The sequence below is a fragment of the Sceloporus occidentalis genome, unplaced genomic scaffold (genome assembly GCF_023333645.1).
Source record: "Sceloporus occidentalis isolate IW3139 unplaced genomic scaffold, rSceOcc1.0.p SCAF_14, whole genome shotgun sequence".
In the NCBI taxonomy this organism is placed as follows: Eukaryota; Metazoa; Chordata; class Lepidosauria; order Squamata; family Phrynosomatidae; genus Sceloporus; species Sceloporus occidentalis.
In genome coordinates this window covers 12,704,424-12,731,291 of record NW_028316994.1, presented here as the reverse complement: position 1 = coordinate 12,731,291, position 26,868 = coordinate 12,704,424, and the positions used below count along the sequence as shown (strand labels likewise).

General features: G+C 40.2%; 2 protein-coding genes across 2 annotated transcripts; both read right to left on the bottom strand.

Moving 5' to 3' along the window:
* Window positions 1-1,015: 1,015 nt before the first annotated feature.
* On the bottom strand, window positions 1,016-9,623 carry LOC149304029 (vomeronasal type-2 receptor 26-like). Its single transcript, XM_089480929.1, has 6 exons — window positions 9,487-9,623; window positions 7,994-8,171; window positions 6,827-7,675; window positions 5,618-5,845; window positions 3,315-3,441; window positions 1,016-1,923 (listed from the first exon to the last, which is right to left on the bottom strand). Exons 1-6 carry the CDS (start codon window positions 9,489-9,491, stop codon window positions 1,016-1,018), a joined length of 2,295 nt encoding a protein of 764 aa, XP_089337055.1. The 5' UTR covers window positions 9,492-9,623.
* Window positions 9,624-13,472: 3,849 nt separating this feature from the next.
* On the bottom strand, window positions 13,473-22,432 carry LOC149304028 (vomeronasal type-2 receptor 26-like). The gene is made up of 6 exons (XM_089480928.1): window positions 22,212-22,432; window positions 20,148-20,439; window positions 18,479-19,330; window positions 16,395-16,610; window positions 16,183-16,309; window positions 13,473-14,383 (listed from the first exon to the last, which is right to left on the bottom strand). The coding sequence occupies exons 1-6, from the start codon at window positions 22,430-22,432 to the stop codon at window positions 13,473-13,475; spliced, it is 2,619 nt and encodes an 872-aa protein (XP_089337054.1).
* Window positions 22,433-26,868: the final 4,436 nt, after the last annotated feature.

Here is a 26,868-nt window from a genome sequence, read left to right as displayed (position 1 = left end):
TTACGTGGTGTAAGAAGGAGCTCCGAAATGGAGCTCCTTCTGGAGTTTGTGTCGCTGGCGTAGCCTTCAGACGGCTGCGCCAGTGGTGCAGAGGAGAAAGGGGCTTGAAGCCCCAAGGACACCCCTTTCCAGGCCGTGGGGAATTGGCCTTTTGCCGCTTCCCCGCGGCCTGGAAAGCGGTGGATCGGGGCCTCGGAGGCTGCCAGTCTGGCAGCTGAGGCCCCGATACAGCGGGGTAAGGGGCGGTCTGTAACCCGCCTTAGTTCCTAGCTTAATGTGCAGTATAAGATCCCTACCCAGCCTTGAAATAACCAGCAAGGCTCACACTGCAATGTGGGTGGGAAGGTGGGCTGTGAAGCCATGCTGGAACGAATTATGTGGAGGGCTGGGTGGCCCTTTGATCACCTGTAATTTCACCCCTGCCATGCACAGTATCCAAGGTGAATTGCATCCAGTGCATAAACCTCTGGTCTCCCTCAATTAAGGCCATTAAAGATGCCTTGCTCAAGCACCATTTGTCAAGTGGGTTCAGAGCCCCAAAAGTTGAGCATGAAAAGGAACTAGCAAATTGACATCATTCTAAAACTATACTTACACAGTCAGCCTGCCCCGTACATGGGCTTGCCATACGCAGACTTGAACTCAAGTGGATGGCAAGCCCAGGGGGGACAAAGTAGCATGCATGCCTGCACCGCATACACAGTGCCATGAGTGGGAGTCCATTAAAATCAAGGTGACTTGAGGTCCTGCATTTTATCCATATGTATGTGTGTGTGGTGTGTTTGTGTGTGTGTCCAGAATGGATCCCCTGCATATACAAAGGGCCCACTGTATAAAGCATTCAGTTCCAAGTTACTGGCTCTATCTAGAAACTACAACTGATATTAATCCTACTGATGAAATTATCACGCATCAGTCTTCTGTACCAGAACAAAATGTGCCACCAGGACAGCCTTTACACCTCACAAAACAAATCCCAAAGACAAACAAAGAATGACAAATGAACAAACAGAAATTAGCTGCAATGTTTTCTTTTTATTAATTGTTTCTTTGTATTCATATCAGGCCTCAGAACAATGATGTAACATTTGGGGAAAAATATAAAACCCAGTAACCCAGCACTGGAAGCCAAGATTGAGAAGATCTCCACAGCCACCATGTATTTTCCTTTGGTGCTCAGGTAAGTTGGAACAAAGGACAGCCATACACTGCAGAAAAGCAACATACTGAAGGTGATAAACTTGGCTTCATTAAAACTGTCGGGTAACTTCCTGGCAAAGAATGCCACAATGAAACTACAAATGGACAAGAAGCCCATAAAGCCCAGGACACAATAAAACATGATGACGGACCCATCATTACATTCCAGAATGACTTCTTCAGCCATTGAGTTCATATCAAGATTTGGAAATGGGGGAAAGGTGGTCAGCCACACCGTGCAAATTGTGACTTGAATAACCAAGCAGAAAAGAACAATGGAGGTGGCCATTCCTTTCCCCATCCATTTCCTTAACCTGGACTCGGGCTTGGTGGCTAGGAAAGCAAGAACTACAATGATGGTTTTTGCCAAGACAGAAGAAACAGCTACAGAGAAGATGATGCCAAAAGCTGTCTGACGAAAGAGACAGGTCATCTTCTGAGGCTGGCCTATGAAGAGCAAAGCACAAAGAAAGGAGAGAAGGAGGGAGAGGAGGAGAGTGTAAGTGAGGTTCCGATTATTGGCTCGGACAATGGGTGTGTTCCGGTGTTTAATGAAGATCCCAAGCACCAGAGCAGTAAGACAGAAAAGGAAAAGAGCAGAAATGGCCAAACTTATTCCCAGTGAATCTTCAAAGCCAAGAAAAGTGAGAGATTTTGGGATGCAGAAATTCTTAGTCTTGCTTGGATAATGATCTTCTGGACACTGAAAACAGTCATCCATGTCTGGGAAAAGAACACACGGATATATTATGGTTCAAGGTTTATGTAATGTCAGTTTTTGAACACTATCCCTTAGCCCTTAATGAAGGCTGGTTGTTGAAAATCGGAGGCATGAATACAGTCGGCCCTCCTTATCCACGAATATTTTTATCCACGGATTCAAGCATCCATGGCTTCAAAATATTCAGACAAAGCATAAATTCCAAATAGCAAACCTTGATTTTCCATTTTATATAAGGGACACCATTTTGTTATGCCATTGGATTGAATGGGACTCGAGCATCCATGGATTTTGTTATCCACGGGGGGTCCTGGAACCAAATCCCAGCAGATAACACGGGCCCACTGTATTTTGTGTATTCACACTCATATATTTATATGAAGACATACTTGGTAATGGTTCAGAAGAATCCCAAATCAACAAAAGAATCACAGTTTAATATCATGCACAGAACCCAAATCCCACCCTAATTCAGCCTGGTACATTATTAGGGGGATTGGGCATTTTGAGAAGATAAATAAATAAATAAATAAATAAATAAATAAATAAATAAAGACAAGAAAAGGCTTTTATGGGTGTGCAGCCCCTGAAGTTCCCCTGGGGAGTAAATGCAGTCCCTAACCCCAACAGTTGCCAAACTTTCCTCTAGAGCATCATGTGATTACATTTGTTAAATTTTTACTAAGATTTATAGTAATAATGAAGACAGTATTCTTGCAGAGACAGCATTACTGAAGAGAGGATTTCCCCCACCAATATACTGGTAAGATTCAATTACACTGCAAAAGGATGTGTGTGTGTGTGTGTGTGTGTGCAGGTTGTTGGGGTGATGACAGCTCACTTTATTTTTTATCACCAGAAGTACAAGTATTGAGATCCCCATAACTATCTCTTGGTGCCCTTAAAGGCATTTGGTAATCTGGGCCAGAATCCTGTTGGTACAATACACTAGCTATTGTAGTGTATTGCATTTTTCATTTTGCATTTTTCCAGGGTTGCATAGAAATGGTGTAGGAAGGCAGATGAAAGGCAGTGCAGCATAATGGTTTGAGCAGTGGACTATGATTCTACAGACCACAGTTTGATTCCTTGGGGAAATCACATCCTCTCAGCCTCAGGGGAAGGCAATGGCAAACCTCCTCTGAAGAAACTTGCCACAATAGGTTCACCTTAGGGTCACCATAAGTTGGAAATGACTTGAAGGCACACAACAACAAGAACAAGAACAAGAACAAGAAGGAAGGCAGATATAAACTGTAGGCTAGTTCTTCCCTGTATTATTTATTTCATGGTCTGTGCAGCTAAGCTCCTTTTTTTTTTGCCTATCTCCACCCCTTATGCCAGGGTAGTGCCCCAAAAGTTTTCAGGTCAAGGATAATATTACAAGTCTTACCACTCTGGTTTGAAATCTTCCCTTCTGGACATAGGATACAATCATAGCAGCAAAATGGATCCCCTTCCTTATTTCTCTTACTATAACCTGGGTAACAGTTGTCAGTACACAGAGAAAGAGGCTGTGCCTATCCACAAATGAAAGAGGATATTTGAACAGGTAGAAAATATATTTAGAAAGTTTATATGTTATGGTTAATTTATTGTAAATAAACAGGTGACTTGCAGAAGGAATAGAAGGAATAAATAGTATGTGGCGGGCCACAGGAAAATCTTCAGTTCAGTGTTCATCCTTCTGGTAATCATTTTGGGAAAACACACCCATGTCCAACATGATAGAAATACTGGGTGTGTTCACCATATTTTCTGATCCTTGATTCCATAAACCAATGTTTTCCGCTTTGGTCTCTGTCTTGTTGTGATGTTGCCATATTTCCTGTTGTGCTTCCTTTGCTCAAAAGTCTGGCCTCATTCTGAAATGGGTCCACCTTGAAGCTCTATCTGACTCAGAATGGACCCTGCCACTTCTGCGATCTTGTTTGCACTGTCAATTCCTCACCCAGCTTCCCCAAGACCCTCTCTCCTGAACATGGAAGGCTCACTTCTGGACTTGACTGGCTTTATAGAATGTTCCATTAGCTAATGATTACACATAGACCAGAATATTCTGTATCAGTCTTTACTAAGTAACCTCTTTTGTCCCACCCCTGCCCCCAAACCTGACCAAAAAGTCATTCACCTGTTCTCAGATTGTCAGCAGAATAGACCTTCCTCTCCCCATACAACTGATGCCTGGAAAAGGAGATGGGGAGGGTGGCAAGTTATGAGTGTGTCAATAGTGTCACAATGAGACTAAATTCATTAATATGGAACAATTAAGGGTAGGTAACTTAATCATGCTGTGACACCATTGCCATAATTGTAACTCCCCTCCCCAGCCCATTTTACTAGACATCAGCTGCATGGATAGAAGGAAGTCCATTCTGCTGGCAAATGGAGCATGTGTGAATGATGTTCACCCTTTTGGCAGATTTCAGCTGCAGGCGCATCTACACCACTGAAGATGCATCTACTGTAGAAATAATGCAGTTTCACACCACTTTAACTGCCTTGACTCCACCCTACAGAATTCTGAGATTTGTACTTTTGTGAGGCACTGGATCTCTGTGGAAAAGAAGGCTATAGACCTTGTGAAACTACAGATCCTAGGATTCCATATGATAGAACTACAGCACTTAAAGTGGTGTCCAACTGCGTTATTTCTCCAGTGTAGATGTACCCTCAGGCTGCTCCCTGGTATTGCTCTGCCTTCTGCCTCTGACCCAGTATTTTGGTCTGTGGGGCAGATCCTCTTCCCTGCAAGGAGATCTTACTGTTTTTCCTTGGCAAGGAGACAGCCAACTGGGGCCTCATTCCTACTACGAAATAAATCATTTTTGGAGTCGAACTGATGACATGATTTAGCGCTGATTAGAAATTCACACTATTTGAGCCTTTGATTTTCCTACCTGTTTCAGTTTAATCCACTTGGTGCTCACATTCAGTGATGGGTTGATTTAACATGGAGTCACCTCATGGAGTGACTGTGCCACAGGAACTGATTCCGATCTACAGCCTGTTCACACTAGTACTGAATCAACTTATTGCAAAAGATGCGAGGAATTTAACAGATCCTGAAGAAGCACTTTAAATGGGCCTAGTGCCGGGGGCCCCTGGACAAACCGCACCAGGAATTTGGCGCAAGTGTGAACAAGGGCCTTCTAAACCACTTTAAACTGGTTTTCAAACTGGTTTATTATGTAGTGGGAATGGGGCTTGGAAGAAACTAAGGGGAGGGAGTGGCAGCCTTCCCCACATCATGAGGTAGTCTCCCTGCATCCTAACCTAAATTGACTCTATGCTTCTGCCAAAGTGTTTTCTGTGTGCTCACTGTGGACCAGCATTGAAAAAGACCTGAATGGTAATAGTTGGGAAAACCAGGATAATATTCTCCAGTACTACTACAAGGAGAGAAAAAGTCAGAAGTTTTTTTTAAAAAAGGAATGAAGGGACGACTGACTTTTCTAAAGGTGTACTCAACACTGAAGTTATTTATTTATTTATTTATTTATTTATTTATTTATTTATGTATGTCTCAAGACAACTTTGGAATCAATATCATGGTTTTCAATAAATCTCCCATCATTGCCAGAATGAAGCAACAAAGCCATCTCAGCTCTGTTTTTAAAACGAACAAACAAACAAACAATGGATAACTCTTTGAACACTGAAAATGATTAGAAATAGGATTTGCTCACATTGTACCTGATTGAATTTGCTTGGCCATATGATGATATCTTCATGAATGGTGTACCCAGTGTTTGGAAGAGTTTGTGGTTCTATACTTCCCACTTTGACTCGAAGAAAGGACTCATTCGGGAATATGACCCAATTTGTGATATCAAACCCAGCTACCAGATGTCCATCTTCATTAAAGGAAACCTTTTCACCAGCAGTGTTATTAAATGAAACACCTTTTAGGAAGTGGTGGAGCTAGATTGAGAGGAAGGAGAAATAATTTAATAATTATATATACCATTTATATAAATAAATAGTATCTTTAACTTAAAAATGCTTTCTTTAGATACATGCAACAAAACTGAGACAACATTATTAAGCCATCACCATAGCAAAGCAACAGGAAATAGCCAATGTAAGTCTCTAATAAGATAAGCCTGAATGGTTGCTTTGCTTACACAAAATACACAATCCTTCCCATTGAACTGTCATTTGCAAATAATTAAAAAAAATCCTTACTCCTTTGTCAAGAAGCTGTAAGATTTACAACTTTTTAGAGAGCCTATGGAAGCATCTAGTAACCAATATCTCATATGTTTAATGAATAGTGATGAGAATTATTTACATTACTTCTTGGAAGGCAGATGGGAATGCCAGGTGCTCTAAGCTATAGTCAGAGGAAGGCAATGGCAAACCACTTTTGAATTTCCCCTATGAAAACTCTATGGAGTTCACAGGGACTTGCCATGAGTTGACAGGTGACTTGAAGGCACATTGCTTTAGAGAAGAGGCTTGGTATACTGGAAGCACAGATCCATTTTTCAAGACATATACACACATACACACACAATCCATATATGCTGATAAATTGAGAAAATCACATCAGAACAAATAAAAATACATAAAATGATCAAGCACTATTATACATAGCTACCCAAGGCTGGTAATATCAGATTACAGTCATTGGACATGATAAAACTAATTAAGTACATTATGGTTTTATTGTGGACACAATTGATGTAAAACATATTGGGACTATCACTATACACTAAAATCTACTTATTGTAGAAGCATGCTTTGTACATATTCCATGAGTGGCAATGCGGTAGAACGTTGGACTAGTACTGTGGTTGATCAGGGTCGAAATCCTTGCTCTGCTATGGATATCATTGTGAGACCTTGAGAAAGTTGCACCCTCTCAGCCTCAGATATTTCTTGCAAGAGTTTGAACATTACCTTCCATGGTTGCAGTCTTTGAAGATTTTGACTACTTCCACCTCTCCTGTGTTTGAACATGGATGAGTACATGTCATGCAAAGCATGAGCCACAGCATAGATGGCATTGTAGACACTGTAGCTATGGCCAGTCATCCTCAATTCAAAAACAGATGCAGGAAGAGTCTCCAGCTTCTCTTCTCCTGTACAGGTTTTTTCAGAATTTTCATCTAAACTGGAGCTTGGGAACAAACAGGTAAACACTTGTTGCCAGAAGTCTTTCAGGAAGCCATCTTGTGGTTCTGAATTTGGTTTTCTGTTCTTCAGAAAGTCATAGAATCCTGAAACTTCCTTTGCATGCACTGAAATGGATAAAGCACCATGGAGAAAACTGAGACCCCAAGATCTCTGAAAAGGGAGTGATGTAAAATCCATTTGAGCTGTCAGAATCCATATTTTACTGATCCTGGATAGTCCACAATATTGTGCAATTTGTAACAAAATTCTCAAAGTGAGAAATGTTTGAATTTCTCCTTGCACAATCACTGCATTGGCAATACTTCTCTTGACAAGGTAAATTGTTTCAATGGACTCGTCCATTATTCTTTCTAACTCACTGATAAAAGTTACTGAGGCTATTTTTTCTATGAATTCAAAGCAGATACCCCTCTGTGAAAACATGGGAAGCACTGTATGTACAAACCTCTCCCCAGTCTCATCATCTAGGTAAATGACTCCAATCCATGACCATTGGAAATGCAGTATTATATGGAGAATCCCCATGTACTGATGGATCCAATTTGGAAACATCCGGTGGACAAAAACAGCTTGGTTTTTGTTATCCAGCAAAGGAACAGAGCCATATGTGACCTGAAGAACAAAACAGGTCAAATCATGAGCATGAGCAAGTTTAGCACAATAATCTGTAGTCACAAGCAGCAAGTCTGCAGAGTTTACAGTAGCCAAAGGAATCAGAGCAGAAGAAATGTTCCTTGCCCTGAAGCAACTGATTAATAGACAGGCACTTGGCATTTTCCACATCCCAATAATCAACATTTCCATGTATGTCAAGGCAGCCCTCATTGTGTTCACACCATTTTAAATAGAAAAACCCGACCAAATTATTGTTTGTGAACAGAAAGTGTCAATGTCCTTTTAAAACTCTTACATTCCACGTGCAGCTCTTACTTGTGGAAACTTATAGATGCACAGGATATCTGCGATGAAGAGACAGACATTAGAATTAGGTCCCCCAATTACTGCTACAGGATTGTTCTGGATGTCACATTTATAGTTTGGGACAAATTTGTTCCAAGTCGAAAGAAGTTCCATGGAGGCAAGAGAGGTCCAACGTGGTATGAAATTGCTGTTCAAAATATAGAAGCCCAGGGTAATATTGGGTAAAATGAAGGGGTTTGCATTGATCTCATTCACAGCAAATGTCAAGGCCAAGAGATGCTGGTAGTTCTGTGTTATTACCCTGTGATAAGAGTTAAATATTGTGTCATGTCACCTCTGCTTCAGAAAACAGCTTTAGCAATCTTTTAGTTCAATATTCATTTACCATTTGCATTGTGTTAAAATACACACTGAGCAATCCCTCTACTCAGGTAAATGTGAAGAGACACTGATCTCTAAAATTTCCTTTTCAGTTTATTACATTTGTGTCCTGCCCTTTCCTCTAAATAGAAAAAAAATAGTGCTCAGAGTAGCTATCAAGATTGCATACCTAATTCAAAACTAGTTTAACAACAGTGGAGCAATTAAAGTCGCAATATCCAAATTAAGGTTGTGACTTGCTCATGCTCATGCAAAGCATACTGTAGTTTAGTGAGACATTTAGCCTTCTCTCTCAGAGCACTCTGGTGTTACAATAAACTACAGTTTCCAAGATTCCTTAACACTGAGCCAAGGCAGTTAAAGCAGTCTCAAAGTGGATTATTTCTGCAGTGTAAAACAATGCATTAAAATAAATAGAAGATATATGTGTTATTCACTGAGTAAAATGAATGACAGCCTGAACTCTGATGAAAATGTTTGCAGATTTTTCTTTAATGTGAAAATGCAGGTTGAGTCTCCCTCATCTGAAACACTTGGAGCCAGGACTGTTTGGGACTTGTTTTGGAATACCTATATTTACATATACTACATAATGAGATATCTTGGAGATGCGACCAAAATCTAAACACAAAATTCATTTATATTTCATACACACCTTATACACATACCCTGACGGTAATTTTATACAACATGTTATAAATAACTTTGTGAAAAAACAAAGTTTGTGTACACTGAACCATCAGAAAGTAAAAGTGTCACTATCTCAGCCACAAAAAATGTTTTTGGTTTTGGGGTATTTTGTATTTTAGAATTCCGGATAAGGGAAACTCAACCTGTAATTTTGGTACAGCATAAGTAACATTTTCAATATTTCATGTAGTATGTGCCACCATATTGAATGCCCTATGGCAACTAATTTTGAGCATATCTCTAGAGCATGTGGCACCTGCAAGGCCTCTCTCCTCTACAGATGATCCTAAAGATCAAATATGTCTCCAAGAGATCCAGTGGTCAATCAAGTCATCAAGTCTTAAGTTGTTTTGGGCATTGTATTTTCTGAAAAGAAAATGTGATAATGTCTGCACAGAAGCCAGATATTAATAGGAAAAAAATATCCATACATCATATCATATTGTAGGTCATCAGAGGGATTATTTATGTATATTATCCTATCAGTAGATATGAAGATCTGAGAGAGAATGCCACCGATGAACAGGTCTCCGGACTGGTGATAGTTGTGATGCGTAACTACAGGCTGGCCAATATTCTTTGAATTAAGAGGACCTTTGCATGCCATCTGAGGCAGCAGAATTAAAGCAAGGCCAATGAATAATATAACCCTGTATGGGAATGTTCCATCTGTATAAATCTTGAGTGTATCACCCATTGTCATTCAAGTCTTCTATTGCTAGAATGCTCTCTGGTTCATCTGATTAGAAACCAGACTGGTAGAGGGTGAAGTATCCACAGTCAAAGTGATGGAACCATGCCTCTCTCTGGCTGCCATTCTGAAAGATCTGGGAGATATTAACAGCTCTTGTAACTCTGCATGTAAACGTCACAAACTCAGTGGGTCTTTTTTCTATGTATGTGTACATGGGATCTCAGCTTCAGACTGTTTCTCCTAGTGGCATCTGGCAGCCCCTAGGGACTGAGGAATAAAGTAGATGTAATCATGGCCAATTTAACAATTAAAGGGGAGAGAGGATGTTTATCATGTCTCAGCTGCTGTCATCTCAAGTCTTGCCAAACCTGACCACAAGAGACATAAGGGCTTGTAATCACCAACAGCAAAGAAATTAGAAAGTACAAGGTGTAACAGAAGAACCAAACTGCAAGCTATCAACCTGAGGAGCACAGTGCTTTGCACAGTGAGATGGCACTTCTTTGAATACTGGTCTAGGACACTGGGAGGTCAGAGTTTGAATTCCTACTCAGTCATGGAAACCTTCTGGGTAACTGTAGGCAAATCATACACTCTCAGGATGCATCTACACTGCAGAATTAATGCAGGTTGACACTGCTATAACTGTCATGGCTAATTGCTATGGAATTCTGGGATTTGCAGTTTTGTGAGAAATTTAGCCAACTTGGTTAGAGAACTCAACAAATGACAAATCCCAGGATTCCATAGTATGGAGCCATGACAATTAAAATAGTATGAAACTGCATTAATTCTGCAGTGTGGCAGCAACCTAGGAAGCTACTTTGAAAACTGCTCACTTTGAAAGTAGGAGGTAGTTTCCATAATAATGGCCCTACATGTTGAGATGCAAACTTTTGCTTCTTTCACATATTATGCAATTTTTAAAAGGTTATCTCCCTATTTGGGGAAAGGTTTTGTACATTTTTCAAAATGTGGTTCCCCCACCCCCATCCCTATTTCTGGGTAGAGCAACCTCAACATTTCACCTTCCTGAATATTTTAACTCCCAGAATCCATTCTCATTGAGCATACTGGTTAAGGCTTCTGGGAGCTGAAGTACAAAGCATCTGGAGGATCAAAGGCCGAGAACCATTACTAGGGGGATCCAATGCTATTTGAGTTATGCTTGTCAATCTGTATCTAGGTACAGTTCTTTAAAATGCATTATTTTGGTCACCTGGACTACCAAGGTTGTGTCTAAGCAGCATTGCCATTAAGAATATCTTAAGCTTTGATCTTTGAGGAATGATGGTTAAGATCCTGCAGTGGGACACCTAGCTTCAATGAGAGAGTGCTGCTGCCAAAGTGTGTGTCTTGATTTCTTCTGCTCCCCCAGAAGCCACCTTAGAAGCCAGGGAGCTGCACCATCTGAAGAAGTTCCAAAGCACTGGGGAACAGGATGCTGAATGTTGACACATTCATCTCCTTCACATCAGAAAGGTGCAGTGTGACAATGGAAGCAAGGACTCTGTGGGCTCTTACTGCAACTGTTTGTCACACTACACCTCAATGGTTGGAGGGGGCTGGACACATAACTGTTCATCAATAAAAGTATAGTGTCTAGATCAAGAGAAGTAATAGTGCCACTCTATTCTGCTTTGGTCAGGCCCCACCTGGAATACTGTGTCCAGTTCTGGGCACCACAATTTAAAAAGGATGTTGAGAAACTCGAGTGTGTCGAAAGGAGGGCAAGTAGGTTAAGAGGTGATATAATAGCCCTGTTTAAATATTTGAAGGGAGCAAGCTTATTTTCTGCTGCTTCAGAGACTAGAACACGGAAGAATGAATGCAAACTACGGGAAAAGAGATTCCACCAAAACATTAGGAGGAACTTCCTGACAGTAAGGGCTGTTCGACAGTGGAACAAACTCCCTTGGAGTGTAGTGGAGTCTCCTTCCTTGGAGGTCTTTAAGCAGAGGCTGGATGGCCATCTGTCGGGGATGTTTTGATTGTGAGTTCCTGCATGGCATGGGGTTGGACCGGGTGGCCCTTGTGGTCTCTTCCAACTTTATGAATCTATGATTCTATTCTATAATGGTCCATTACTGTGGGACTCCTTCAGCAGATGCCTTTGAGAGTTAGGGGCATTTGTAGTCATTACACTTGCCCTTGTTGTTAACTGCCCTCAAGTTGACCCTGACTCATGGCAACCCTGTGGATGAGACATCTCCAAGCCCTCTGTCCTCCATTGCACTGCTAAGGTTCTGCAAATTCAGTCCCATAACCTCCCTGATTGAGTCCAGCTATCTGGCACCTGGTCTCCCTCTCTTTCTGCTACCCTCTATTTTTCCTAGCATTATCTAATGGCTCATGTCTTCTTGTTATGTGGCCAAAGTATGACAGCCTTAATTTGATCATCTTGGCTCAAATTTCAGGCTCAATCTGTTCAAGGATGCAATTGTTTGTATTTTTGGGTTTCAGATGAGTTTATTTTCTTTTTATACACTTTTTTCACTACCCAGCTCTCACATCTGTACATAGTGATGAGGAACACCATGGCATGGATGATTCTAACTTCAGTGCTCAGTTGTATATCTTTACCCTTTAGGCTCTTGTTTAGTTCTTGCATAGCTGCTCTTCCAAGTCTCAGGTCCAAAACACACTGTTTTGTGAGACATTTAGCCTTCTCTGTCAGAGAGCTCTGGTGTCACAATAAATTACAATTCCCAGGATTCCCTAGCACTGAGCCAAACTGGATTATGTAGCAATGTGTTTTGGACACCATTCTTTTATTTCTTGACTGCAGAACAGTCAAGTTCTTATTTCTTGACTACAGTGCACTGGCACAGTAACCATAAATGTCAGTTCCATCATTTATGATATCTTAACTCTAGCTTATAGTATTGTAAATACTGAACAACATGCCAGCCTAATGCAATAGAAGAATAAACATGCAACTTGATTATGCTATATATATATTTATTTAAAAAATAAATATTAAATACAGATTGAGTCTCCTTTATCCAAAATGCTTGGGACCAGAAGTGTTTGGGCTTTTTAGATTGTAAGCTTGAATGCAGGGAACTGTCCAGTTAACAATCTGTAAACTGCTCTGACAGGGCTATAAATACTTTAAATAAAAACAAAATGTCCAATGTGTTTTCCTTCCCAGGGTTTCTGCTACATTTGTATGGTCCTCTATTAAATTCTTTTTTAAAAAAAATTGGCCAAGGCATTCACAGACTTTATGGATTGGGAAAAAAAAGCATGGCACATGTTGCAAAAATCCTAACATCTTTAGATACTTGGCTAGATGTTATTTGTCCAAAGGGCATTGTGCACAAAAGATGGCTGCTTCCATGAACCTGTGTTCTTCCCAAATACCCAGACCCACCAGATCTTTTAGAAGCGTTTTCCCAGAAATAGCTGCAAAACAAGTTCATTGTTATTTCTCAAGGTGAGATTACTACCTTTTAAATAGTAATCAGAAGATGATTCTGTTCATCTATAGGAAGACGGATCCAGTGGTAGACTCAACTGGCTAATTAACTGATTAATTCACTTTCCTAATTTGATGGGTTTTTAAAACAGCATTGTTATGACATTTAAAATTACTTTTAGTATTTTACTTTTTAGTTTGGTCCTTTAAAAAAAATCCCTGTCCATTACTTTGGTAGGTTTCAGAAAGATGGCAGAGAAATATATTATACAAACAAACAAATGACAAATTACAATATCAGCCTATAGAGCAGGGTGGATTTTCTTTTTAAAGCTCTCCTTTTTATTAAGCTCAGGCCTTAGCACAATGATGTAGCATTTGGGGAAAAAGATAAAAACTAGTAACCCAGCACTGGAAGCCAAGATAGAGAAGATTTCTACTGCCACCATGTATTTCCCCCTTATGCTCAGGTAGGCTGGAACAAAAGACAGCCATACACTGCAGAAGACCAGCATGCTGAACGTAATAGATTTAGCTTCGTGGAAACTGTCTGGTAGCTTTCTGGCTAGGAAAGCCACAGTGAAGCTTACAGTGGCCAGGAAGCCCATGTAACTCAGGACACAAAGAAACATGGTTAATGACCCTTCGTTACATTCCACAATAATATTTTCAGTTGCTGAATACATGTCCACATCCAAGAATGGAGGAGAACTTATCAGCCACACAGTACAAATGGTGGCCTGAATCAAAGAACAGACAACAACAATGGAAATGGCCAGTCTCTTCCCCACCCATTTCTGCATCTTGGACCCAGGCCTGTTAGCCTTGAAAACCAGAACAACCAAGATGGTTTTAGCCAACACACAGGAAACACACACAGAGAATATGATGCCAAAAGCAGTTTGTCGAAGGAGACATATCAGTTTCTCAGGTCGGCCAATGAATAGAAAAGTGCAAAGGAAGCAGAGGAGGAGGGAGACTAGAAGAGTGTAGGAGAGGCTCTCATTGTTGGCTTTGATGATGGGTGTGTTGTGGAACTTCATAAAGGTTCCTAGCACTGCAGCTGTGATGGAAGAAAACAGTAGAGCACAAATGGCCAAAGTGATCCCCAAAGGTTCTTTATAAGACAAGAAGCTTAACTTTTTTGGAATGCATGCATCCTGGTCATTGTTTGCGTAATGATCTGCTGGGCACTGAAAACAGTCATCCACGTCTGAAAAAGAAAACTTGGTTTCTAATGCATGGTATTCCCTCCCTATCAATAGACCACACTAGAGTAATGCATTTTTAACATTGCAGAGGTACAGATGGGGGATTTCAGAATAAAATCAAACAGATTTGCAGCCTTTGTATGAAATCAGGTTCATAAGGGCCTCAGCTACAATCAAGAAGCAAACATGAACACTGAAACCAATGGTGTACTTAGTACATTTGACACTCAGACTGGATCATTTTTAATGCCCCCTCCTTTCTTTAACAGCCTTTCCTAGGTCTGGCAGAGCTGATGGCTGGGTAGCAAAGGGAGATGCAGATTTCCTACAGGGCCAGCAGACCAACCAGTCCTGGAAGGCAGGCCCTTTCCTCTATCCACCACTTGTGGGAGTAGGCTGCTACCAGTGCTTGGTACCCTTTTTGTTTTGGCTAGAAGCCTCACCAGACCCAGAAGGAGTTGCCAGGTGGAAAGAGCACCCCACCCCCACCAGTGGCTGAAACTGATGGATGGCAGAGGTGCCCTTTGGATGAACAGGAGCGATTCACCCCTCAGTGTGGCCCACAACTCCCTAGCAACACCCTTGACTGAAAATTAGTATCAGCACCCCAACAGTGGTGGCATTTTCTCTCCCTCAGTATAAGACTGAAATAGATCATATCTTCATATATTATGATTTCCAGTTAGTCTGGTTATATTTCTTTCCATGAAGGGAATTTTACTCATTTGTACCCATTCAGCAGGGGCTGTTTCATATCATGTTTTTCTAAGCACAAACACACAGAACAAATATGAATTTATTTTTTAAAATGTTAAGAAAATAGTTACAAAATGCTATTGGTTGGCTCCACTATGTGCTAGTCATAATTAAATCATGTTGCAACCAACTGGACTCAAAATTAGTTGTATTTATGACTTTATATTGCTTTATTTGTGTCCAACATTCAGTCATGGCCAAGATCTTACATCGCTTCAGCAAATATTCACCAGCTGAGTTATGTTATGCAACCGCTATACTGAATACCAATGTAGCTCAAAATATTTTGATCAATGGACAGGGTGCAGGGCTTCCATTATGCAACTGGAATGCACAATATGCAAAGGCAAAGTATAGAAGAAATATGCATCCATGTGCTACTCTGTGTACTTTCATGTGCTGCCTGCATGTGTAGTGGTTCCACATACTCAACTTTATTTACACTGTTGTCAGCTAGATATGACAGTTGTGTAATGTCCCTCAAAAGCACTCCACGTCATTTACACTAATGTGAAGTGATTTTGAGGGACATTACACCTGCCATATATAGCTGACAGCAGTGCAAATAAAGTCGTGTATGTGGGAGTGCTGCACATGCAGGTGGCACATTAAAGCTCAGCTTAGTGTAAGTTACTGACAGGAGCCAGCCTATATGTGATTTAAACCTTGTTTACTCCAGTCAGGATACTCCAGGGCTGGTCCAGCGTATCATGGCCCTGTACCTGCTCCAACCTGCTCCTACTACTTTAGCCACCATTTTTTTTTAGCTTGGCAGCTGTCTGCACAGGCATTCTGTTGGTCTGCCCGACCAGTTGCTCATTTCTGAGGTCAGAACGAGGTGCCCAGTGACTAAGTTATTTTGTTTTAATGTAGGTATAGCCCAGTTCTGGTGCAGAATGTATTGGATGCTGTTTGGACTTCTTACACCAGAACTGGGGTTTGGGGCATGTGTCTTCTGAACAGGATGATGCCATAACATGTGTGGAGGGATTGGACCCTTTTGGCCATGAAGACAAGGCCGAACCCTACACACAGCATTTCTTACCTGTCTGATCTGAAATCTTTCCTTTCGGGCATGGAAGACAATCATAACAACAAAATGGCTTCCCTTCCTTCTTTGTCCTTTCATAACCTGAATTGCAATCTTCATTACACACAGAAAGGGGCTGTGCCTGTCCATAAGTAAAAAAGAGAACACTGTTTTAACCTTTACAGACAGTTGGGGGGGGGGGGGAGGTTGTTAAAAAGAGGCCATACCTGGTTAAACACCTTTGGCCACGTGATGGAATCCTCAAAAAGAGTCAGCATTTTATCTGGGCCTATTCCTCCAACTTTGACTTTGAGAAAGGATCGGTTTATAAAAGTCACCCAGTTTATAATATCAAATCCAGCGATTAGTTCCCCATTTTGGTCAAAGGAAATCTTTTCTCCAACACTATTGTTAAATGATACCCTTCTGAGAAAATGGTGGAGCTAAATGGGATGGGGTGGGAGGCAACATAACTCATTAGAATGCACAGGAGGATTGAAATAGGCAGTTCAATATACCACTGAAGTGTCAGATTTGCGTTATTGTCCTTTCAAAGACTTTTGGATTTAATAGCAACAGCAACAGTAGTCATAATGGAGTTCCTATTTCCCTCTGCATTGTCCATTGGAGTATGATAAAATAAGTAATTTAGGGGCTGTATAGATGGGCAGATCTGCCCAGGATCATTGCTGTGGCAACTGCATGTCGCAGCAACGATTCTCTCGGAAAAGGAGCTGTGAAACACAGCTCCTTTTCCCGCTGCTACAGAGCCGCCATAAGTGCCTTGGTGTGGTGCTAAGACGTTCCTTGTGCATCATGCCGTTTGGATGTGGCGCACGAGGCATGTCATCATGGCGCACCCCATGTAAACAAGGCGCCCGTGGCTCATAGTAGGGCTTGGGAGCATGCAAACGCTCCGTCCTATAAAGCCCTAATTTTGGCTCCAGGCCGGCACAAAACGCCAGTCTGTACCAGGCTTTAGTTAGCAGAAATTCTGGAAAGTAGCTGCCAGCTTGCAGTGTAAAGAACTTTTTCTCATCTTCCAAAACAACAACAACAACAAACAATAACAGCAAACAAACAAAAAACTCTATGTAATAGATTATAATTCTGGGATTGAGAAGCAGAGCATGGTCATTGGAGAGCCAGTGTGGTGTAGTGGTTTGACTGTTGGACTATGTCACTGTGAGACCAGGGTTTGAATCCCTGCTCAGCTATGAAAACCCATTGGCTGACGTTGAATAAGTCATAGATTGCCTCTACAAAGACTAACCTGAATTTCCACCAAAGGTTACAGATGTTGGTCAAGCCCAGTCACTCCCTTTGAACTGGGAAGATGACAGAAAGTGGTCAGCAGTTGCTATGCTACCATATAATCCAATTAAAGTAACTTCATGGCATTTTATCCAGTCACTCTGACTATCCCCTACCTCCCCCATCATCTGTCATTTCTCCCTCCTTTACAGCTCTCATATCTGAAATATTTGTTTCAGTGAACCAAGTTTCAGACCTCCTTTCCATCTTTGTTGTTACCATTCTTATACAGTAGCAATCGCTGTGTTGGAATAACGCAAGTAGCTTCATTGTGAGGATGTAAACGGTTGTCATAATTCTTGCCTCTGAAGAAGGGTAGGCAAAATATTTAATGTTCTCCCCACATGTGAAGTATGAGATAATTAAAGTGTTTCATCTCTCACACAGGCCAGAGCTCAACCATTCCAATTGTGGAAGGGAATTTCTATATAAACTTTGATTTTCTGGATGGTTTCATTGTTTTATTGCTTCAATACAAAGAAATGCTACTATATTTCTCTGTTTGGCTGTCTAAGGCCACATCTATACTGTAGAAATAATGCAGTTCAATGCCACGTTAGCTGCCATGGCTCCATCCTACAAAATCCCTGGATTTGTAGTTTTGTGAGTCACCAGTACACTTTGTCAGAGAAGGCCAAAGACCTTATAAAGGTGCAAAGGATTCCATAGGATGGAGCTACGGTACTTAAAGTGATGTCAAACTGCATTATTACTACAGTGTAGAATGCACCCAAAGACAGTCGATACACATTTTTGTGCAAATTACATTGCAAACCAGATTGCAAAATTTCCAAAATTGTGATTTCTGCATGCAATTGAGGTCTGGTTTCAGGATAAGCAGATACAAATCTTACACATTCATACAAACATTTTGATCTGATTTATTTCTCCCTTGTTCTTGTTTTTTTATACGACCATTTAACCTTTTGTATTCTGCTATCTTAGGGCAATTTATTAACATGGTGAACATTCCCATGTGATAGTGCAGAGAGTGTACCTGCCAGGATTGCCAGTTTGGAAGCTTCCAGCTCTTTTTACTTATCATTCTTCTGTGCACCAACGTGGATGACTGCATGTCATGCAGAGCATGGGCCACAGCATGAATAACATTGTAGATGCTGTAACTGTGGGCAGTCATTCTTGTATCAAAGATAGAGTTGGGAAGAGTCTCCAGCTTCTCCTGTCCAATGCAGATGTTTCTGTCTGTATTTTCTATGGCAGAACTGGAGAATGAACAATTAAATACCTGTTGCCAAAGGTCCACCAGAAAAGCATCTTCTTTTTCTAGAGTAGGATCCTTCATCTGAAGAAATTTCTGGAATCCAGCCACCTCCGTTGAATGACTTGCAAAAGATAAAGCTCCATGAAGGAACTGTAAGTCAGAATTCCATTGGAAGGAAATGGACATGAAATCCATCTGGGCTGTCATAATCCAGAGCTTTTTCACTGGTATATCTTCAAATATCGATATTTGGACAAGCGTTTGAAAAATTACCATGGACTGAACTGCACCATGTAAAACCACAACACTTGCAGTACTCTTTATAATATTATTAAATGTTTGAAAGCCCTCCTCTGCTCTTTCACCAATGTCAGTTGAATAAGTGACTTTAGGTAGCCTCTTTATGAAGTCATAACAGATACCATACTGGGGAAATAAAGGAAGCAGATTCTGCACAAACCTGTCTCCTTCATCATTATCTTCAGATGCTACCCCAATCCACATCCATCTGAAATGAAGCAACAGCTGAAGAATTCCCATAGATTGAATGGTTGCATTTGGGGACGTATCATGTAAGAGAACAGACTGGGGTGACTTATTAATCACTGGTGAAGGGCTGTATATGAGCTAAAGAGAAAAGGGAGAGGAAATACTAGATGGGAACAGATAACACCAAAATCAAACATGATACAATTTTGTGTGTGGAGGTGATTGAGGTGTCCTTTCAAAATGACAGGTCCTTTCACTTGGATTGGAGAAGGTAGGCATGTTTCTTTATTTCCCCATGTGTACTGTGGCTATAGACACAAAAGACAGGAATACCAGTAATGACAACAATGCTGCTTCTCTCTTGAAAATATCTGATATTTAAGCAGGACACTAAGGATGTGTCCACACTGTAGAAATAAAACAGTTTGACAGTGATTTAGCTGCTATGACTCTATCCTACAGAATTCTGGGATTTGTAATTTGGTGAGGCACCAAAGCTCTCTGACATAATACCTTGTTGTTGTTATGTGCCTCCAAGTAATTTTTGACCTATGGTGACCCAAAGTCAACTCTATCATAGTGGTTTTTTTTTTTTGCACTTTTCTTCAGAAGGTGTTTGCCATTGCCATCCTCTGAGGCTGAGAGTGTGCGATTTACTCTAGATCACACAGTGGCTTTTTATGCTCAAGTGGGGACTTGAACCCTGGTCTCCAGCATTACAATGCAGCCCTCAAACCACTACATCATATTGGATCTCACACCAAACTACAAACCCGAGAATTTCACATGATGGAGACATGACAGTTAATGTAGTGTTACACTGCTTTATCTCTGCTGTGTGAAAGAGCTGCAAATAAGCATTTTTCATCTTGTAGAACCACCTCTTATTTCCATATTAAAGACACAAAGGTATCATTGGTTTCTTAAAACTCCATGCTCCATGTGCACAACTTACCTGTGGAATCTTGTAGATGCTCAGGATGGTTGACATATCATGACAGATATCAGAGTGAGGTCCTCCAATGACTGCTAACAGGTTGTTATGGAAATCACTTCTGTAGTTAGGGATGAATCTGCCTTGTGTTGAGAGAAGCTCCAATGAAGCTTGAGAGGTCAGTTCTGGACGACAATTATTGTTATAGATCAGGAAACCCAAAGTGATGTTGGGGAGGATCTGGAGATTTTCATTTATTTCCTTTATAGCAAATACTAAAGCCTGGATGTGTTGGTAGATATGAGTGAATAGCCTAGTGCAAAGAAAGTGGGTAATTATAGAAAACTATTTTTTCTCTGTGTTTGTTAACCACATTGATGAAGAAATGGTAAAGCTTTGATTCCAGAGAAGTTTCCAAGAAACATTGCTACACACATCTTGATTCTGACTTTGAATATAGCTGGGCACAGTTGTATTCCATTAATGAAAGTTAACAGAAAGAACACTAATTGAAAATGAACTTCATAAACTGTTTTGGTTATCAGTTTACCAGAAAGATGAATAAGAAATATGGAAATACGAAACATGGGCCTCACTTTTGAGCTGGGCTAAAGTTACTAAAATGAATAGATTTCGTCCACATGATGCAACTTAGATAGATATTCATGTAACCCCCTGAAATATCTGAAAAGGTATATTTTACACTTACTATTCCAAAATTTATTTTTAAACCCTGGCCAAAATATCACCATTAACCTCTTGGCTAAGAACTAGAACTATGGAGAAGAAACAACAGGAACAACAATGTCCTACGCAGTTACCCTCATTCCTCAGTTTACTGAATCTAAAACAACTCTATCAACTTATCTGAAAAGTTGTGAGAGTCAACAGTTGTAGGATGAGACCAACACCTTAGAAAACAGATAAATTCAGTTTGGACCAATTTGTAACCAGTTTACTGTGATATTGGTCTTGAACTAGAGTTAGGATGCAGAAATAGAATTTTTAAAATTTCCTGTTTACCTCTGCAATTTTGCTTTTTATTTGTATAACTCCCCCACTTTCTCAGAACTGGATGAATTGTGCAGGAACGATACCACCTTCAGACACTGGCCTGGGAATTACTGATTAGTTCCAATTGTGGCAGAACCACTGAGTCAATTGTTGGATGCTGAGTCAGCACACAAGCAAATGTCATTGAATGGATTAATCTATTCTTGTTGGGACTATCTAATAGGATTCAGACCATAGTGTACATTCCCTTATAGCTGAGGAAATTGAGGCTGCTAGTTTTTAGATAGTAGGTGCAGGGATTTTTCTGAAATAGCATCTTTTCCATTTGGAGGGCATCCTGAAAGGTTTCACTTATCCTGCTTGATTCCTTCTTAGCCTCAACCCACTTAGAGCATATTGGTGACAAAGGTGCTGAATTTCATAAGAACAAATCCATCTGTTTATGCAAAAGAAGAAACTTAAAGACATTTAAAGAGGTAGAGGATAAAGCGTAATTTGTTTTCTCTTTCTTATTCCCCCCCCCCCCCACTTTGTGTTGGGGAAAGCATGCGTGAAAATAAAACAAGTCATAGAAATGTTCCCAGGAAAGAAAGCTAAAGTATTTCTGAAAGACAAGCACAGGGATTAGTGAGTTATAATGCTTGTAAATGTTTCAAGAATCTAAAATGCAGTTTAGTGTAGAAAGAAGCATAGGAATGAAATACGGCAGTGCTGGAAGAATTGTATCTCAAAATCCTATTCTTGTCCCTTCCCAAAGCACAGCTGTTGGACTGCACCTTGTAAAACACCCTCCACCTCAGTTTTGAAGACAGACTTGTAGGTCACTCAGATTCTCATCCTTTGTCCCCAGTATCTAGCAGTCTGGATATTTTTCACAGAAGCAAAACTTAGAAGACAGTATTTCCCCTTGTTTCTTTGAAATCAACATCTGACTTTGCTTTGGAAAGCATGAGAGCCAATCTGAAGACGATTCAGCTTGAGCTTTGGTCTTTGTGTAAATTGCATTCACATCCTTATAGAAAATACAATAAATTATTTCGTCTTCATTAAGGAGTAAAAAAACATGCCTACATGAGTTCATCTCCCAGATTTTGAGAGGGATGAATTTTGAATATTATCCCATCAGAAGGGATGTAGATCTGAGATATGATGGCACCAACGATGAAGTCTCCTAACTGATAATATTTGTGACGAATAGTGAGAGGGTCACCAGCAAGACATTTACTATTAGGAACTTCACACACTGCCTGAGGCAACAGGAGCAATAATCCAAAACCTATGAATACTAACATCCTGTGTGTATGTATACATAAAAATTGTCTTCCTGTGAAATACGTATCAGTTCTTCACTTTTCACATTGACATTTGGGTGTGCCTTGCTAGCACACTCTAAGTAGAACAAACATTCATTTTATAGAAACAGTGGCAGATTCACGCAGCACAAAGTATCAGGATGAGCGAGCAACCCTTGTGTATGTCTAACTTTGTGTCTGAATAGTACAGGAGACATTGTTAATAGTACCTTTCAGTTGTGGTTCACCGTTTTGCTACAATTCCCTAGAAATTTGGAGAAAAAAGTAGAATTTATCATGGTTATCTCAATAATTATATAGGAGACAACCACTGAGCTGAAGTTATAGGTTCTGTGCACCATTACAGATGAAAACATGTTTATCACATCATTCCAAAAGAACTAGTTGGACATCATCATCATCATAAAAAAGATACTTTTCAGGAATATAACTTCCAGAATTTCACACTGAGTCTCCTGTTAAGTAGATGATTCTAGAAGGTGTAACACACACACACACACACACACACACACACACACACACACACACACCATTCAATGCTCTGTGTAACTCATAGCAAACCCATTATAAAATTAGGGCCTTCAGAAGGAAATGAACACAAATGCAAACAACGTATTGGTTTTAGTAGTATTAATTGCAGAGGAGATTTTGCTTTTAATAATCTGGTTGCAAACTGATCAAGTTTGTCCAAGTTGGAATAAATCAAAATTAGATGAAAAATTCAAATGTCAAACTATTGTGTTTCCAGTTTGTGTGGCTGCCTTTTGGAGTCTTGGGTTTTTCGTTCTAACCTTTGGTAAAATTGTATGGGTTTGGGCTGAAATCCTTCCATACGGTTAGTGAGTTACATTAGTGTAGAAGGGGGGAACTCTTTCTAGTCAGTTAAGTGGGAGGAAAGAAAGTCATGGAGAGGGACAGATAAAAGAAACAATTCAAAAAGTTTGAAACCATACTAGATGGAGTGATGACTTCTCTACAATCTTGCATAGGTTATGAGATCTTGTAAGAACAATGGAGAGAGTTTATTCAGCAGTGGCACCCTGGTTGCAGAATGCTCTTTCTAAAGATGTAGGCCTACATTACAATATTTAGCAGAGACCTCCTCTCTCTATCTGTACTCCCTTCTTCCTCCCTCCTTTTCTCAGAGGCTTTGAGTGCTTCATAGAAGGTGACACGAGGTTTTTTGTTGCTTGAGGCAAAGAAAAAACATTGGGTTTTCTCGGCAAGATTTGTTCAGAGGGAGTTTGCCTTTGCCTCCCTCTGAGGATGAGAGTATATGACTTGCCCAAGATTACCCACTGGGTTTCCATTTGAACCCTGGTCTCCAGAGTTGTAGTTAAATGCTCAAACAACTATATCACATGAACTCACTTAAATCCATTGTTTAGTGTTATAGGCCCTTGAGCAGCAGAAAACAAGTTTGTCACCTCTATTCTTCTCCAGCCTAAACTTTCCCAAATCCTAGCTGGTCCAGGGGATATAACTTAGTAGTGCATACAAAAGAAAGCAGCTGGCGTAGAATATTGGTGTAGGTTTTCTACCACCAAATTGTTGGTATCACAAACATCATGTCTGACATCCTCAGCATTCCTGCTTAATGCATCTACAGTTCTACACTTTCCTCCATGTGTAATCAGAGATGGGTTCACAATGCAAAAGTTATGGAAAATATGATGTTTCAAAAAGGAATTGAATTTTATTAGAATACAATAGTGTATCTTTCTTGTCACTTCAGCACAGGGCCATACACTGTAAGAATATTGCAACTTATCCATCCTTGCTAGGTTTCTCTCCTCCCCTTTTCCACTTCTCAAGAAATAAATTCAAATAGGCGATAGTTTAAATAAAAGTGGCCCATGTTTTATCCCATGTTTTGTTTGTGATCCCATTGTTTTATAGGTTGGTTGTCAAATAGTTTATGCTGTTATCCTTATGGAGGTTCATCACATCACAAAGACACTTCTAGTCTGGGCACATCTCATCTACAGACTTACACAGCCTAGACATTTTCTTTTTTTCCATCTGTTAATCCGCATACTACCTGTATACATTTTCATGGAAAGGAAGACCATCTTGCAAATATTTGTAGTACATAAGGCATCATACAACTCATGTTTCATCCTCTGAGGATCACTGTGTGTGCTATTGTGCACAGAGGCTGTTGTCTCAGGCTGCATCTACACTGTAGAATTAATGCAGTTTGACACTGCTTTAACTTCCATGACTCAATGCTATGGAATACTTGGATTTGTAATTTTGTGATATACTCAGCTTTCCTTGTCAGAGCATTCCAGTGCCACAACAAGCTACACATCCAAAAAATTTATAGCACTTAGCCAAAACAGTTAAAATAGTGTCAAATTGCATTGATTTTGCAGTGTTTCTTATTTATTTCTGGATGTCCTCACTGATGATGTGTTGAATGGAAGTATGACCTTTGCAATGGGACAGAGGTTTTGAGTTTATGGATGTGATGCCTGTGAGCGAAGTCAATCCATTTCACAGCATAGTTAACCACATCTCACAGAGACAAATTTAGGATATGACTGGTTATGGAAATTCAAAAAATCATTACAAGGCATTGTTGATTTTATTGATTTGATCATATGAATGTACAGCGCTGTGTACATTTACAGCGCTATAAAATAATCTATAATAATAATAACCATCAAGTCGACTTTGATTTATTGTGACTCTATGAATGAGAGACCTTCAAGTCACCTTGTCATCAACAGCCCTGTTTAGATCTTGCAAACTCAGGGCAGCCATGGCTTTCTCGATGGAGTCTATCCATCTGTAATATGGTTTTCCTCTTTTCCTAATGCTTTTGTCTTAGCAAACATTATCCTCTATTCTAGAGTCATGTCTTATCATGATATGGTCAAAGTATGACAGTTTCAGTTTAATCATCTTGACTTCTAGAGAGAGTTCAGGCTTGATTTGTTCGAGGACTCATTTATTTGTCTTTTTGGCAGTCCACTGTATCTAGAACTCTTCTCCAGCACCACATTTCAAATAAGTTGATTTTCTTCCTATTCATTTTCTTCATTGTCCAGTTTTCATATGGGAAATATGATGGCACAGACAATACTAACTTTAGTATTTAATGATATATCTTTATTCTTCAGCATCTTGTCTAGTTCCTTCATAGCTGCCATTGCAAGTCCTAGACTTGTTCGAATTCTTGACTGCAGTCACCATTCTGATTAATGGCTGAGCCAATATTTGGAAAATCTTAAACTATTTCAATGTCTTCATTGTTGATTTTAAAGTTATACAAATTATTGGTGGTCATTACTTTTGTTTTTTTCGGGTTCAGCCGTAAACCTGACTTTGCACTTTCTTCCTTGACTTTCTTCACAGAAGACAGCATTGTTTTCTGCAAACAACAGCATCTATGGAGAAATATTATTTTGTATACAGAAAATCTGTTCCCTGAGAGGAAAATGCTGTAACTGAAAACTTATTCTGTATGAAATCTGAACTTAGTTGGTTTGCATAGAAAACATTTTTTTTTCTGCACAGGAAATAGCATTTTCTGCACAGAAAATTGCTGTTTTCTGATCAAAACAACTGTATGTGGATTTTGCACAGAATGTCCCAAATTGTAGTTTAGTGTAAACGGGATAGTGATTTGTTGTTGACTATCCTCAAGTTGACCTGGACCCATGGCGACCCTACTGATGAGACATCTCCAAGACACCATGACCTCTACTGCTCTGCCTAGCTTCTGCAAATTCATACTCGTGATTTCTTTAAGAGTCCATCCATCTAACATGTGGTCTTCCTCTCTTTCTACTTCCCTCTACCTTTCCTAGCATTAGAGTATTTCCCCCAATGACTTATGCCTTTTCATGATGTCTCCAAAGTATGACATCCTAAGTTTTGTCATCTTGGCTTCCAGGAAGATTTCTGTACCTCCTGAAAGATCTCTGTTGAGCAATTCCCTCAGAAATCTCTCTTTACCTTCAGTGTACAGAGCTAATGGAAAGCATGTTGTTGCCTTAGGGTGGGTCTACACTAGCTAGAATATTCTAGGCTGCTCCTGGAATATTCTGACCAAAAGCTGCCCCAAATTTCCCTGTGACCTATGCATTCTGTAGCACTGGGCAGCTGTTTTCAAAACATCCCATTGTGTTGCTCAGTGCTGCTCCTGGTGCAAGAGGTTCATTCTGAGGTTGGAAACAAGGCAACCAGTGTTGATCCACATGTCTGGCTGCTTTATTGTGATCTCAGAGGGGTGATCTGCACCAGTGACAGCGCTGGGTGGCAAAGCAGGAAGTCATGTAAATAGTTGCTCCAGATTTTCCTGAAAGATCTGGAGAAAAATGTGTCTTTAAAAACCAGTGTAAGGGAGGCATGGACCAGATTTAATGTGGAGCTGGCCTTCCCATGTGAGTCGGGGCTTTGGGTCT

What these genes read in the sequence shown, in the direction of transcription:
- LOC149304028 (XM_089480928.1), bottom strand. Translation starts at nt 22,432, where the DNA reads ATGTTAGTATTCATAGGTTTTGGATTATTGCTCCTGTTGCCTCAGGCA. An exon ending in AATCTGGGAGATGAACTCAT is followed by an intron (nt 20,440 to 22,211) that starts GTAGGCATGTTT and finishes TCTTTGCACTAG; the next exon opens with GCTATTCACTCATATCTACC. An exon ending in CAAACTGGCAATCCTGGCAG is followed by an intron (nt 16,611 to 18,478) that starts GTACACTCTCTG and finishes CATCCCATTTAG; the next exon opens with CTCCACCATTTTCTCAGAAG.
- LOC149304029 (XM_089480929.1), bottom strand. An exon ending in GCATCTATAAGTTTCCACAA is followed by an intron (nt 7,676 to 7,993) that starts GTAAGAGCTGCA and finishes TTTGTTCTTCAG; the next exon opens with GTCACATATGGCTCTGTTCC. An exon ending in GGCCAAGCAAATTCAATCAG is followed by an intron (nt 3,442 to 5,617) that starts GTACAATGTGAG and finishes ATTTGTGGATAG; the next exon opens with GCACAGCCTCTTTCTCTGTG.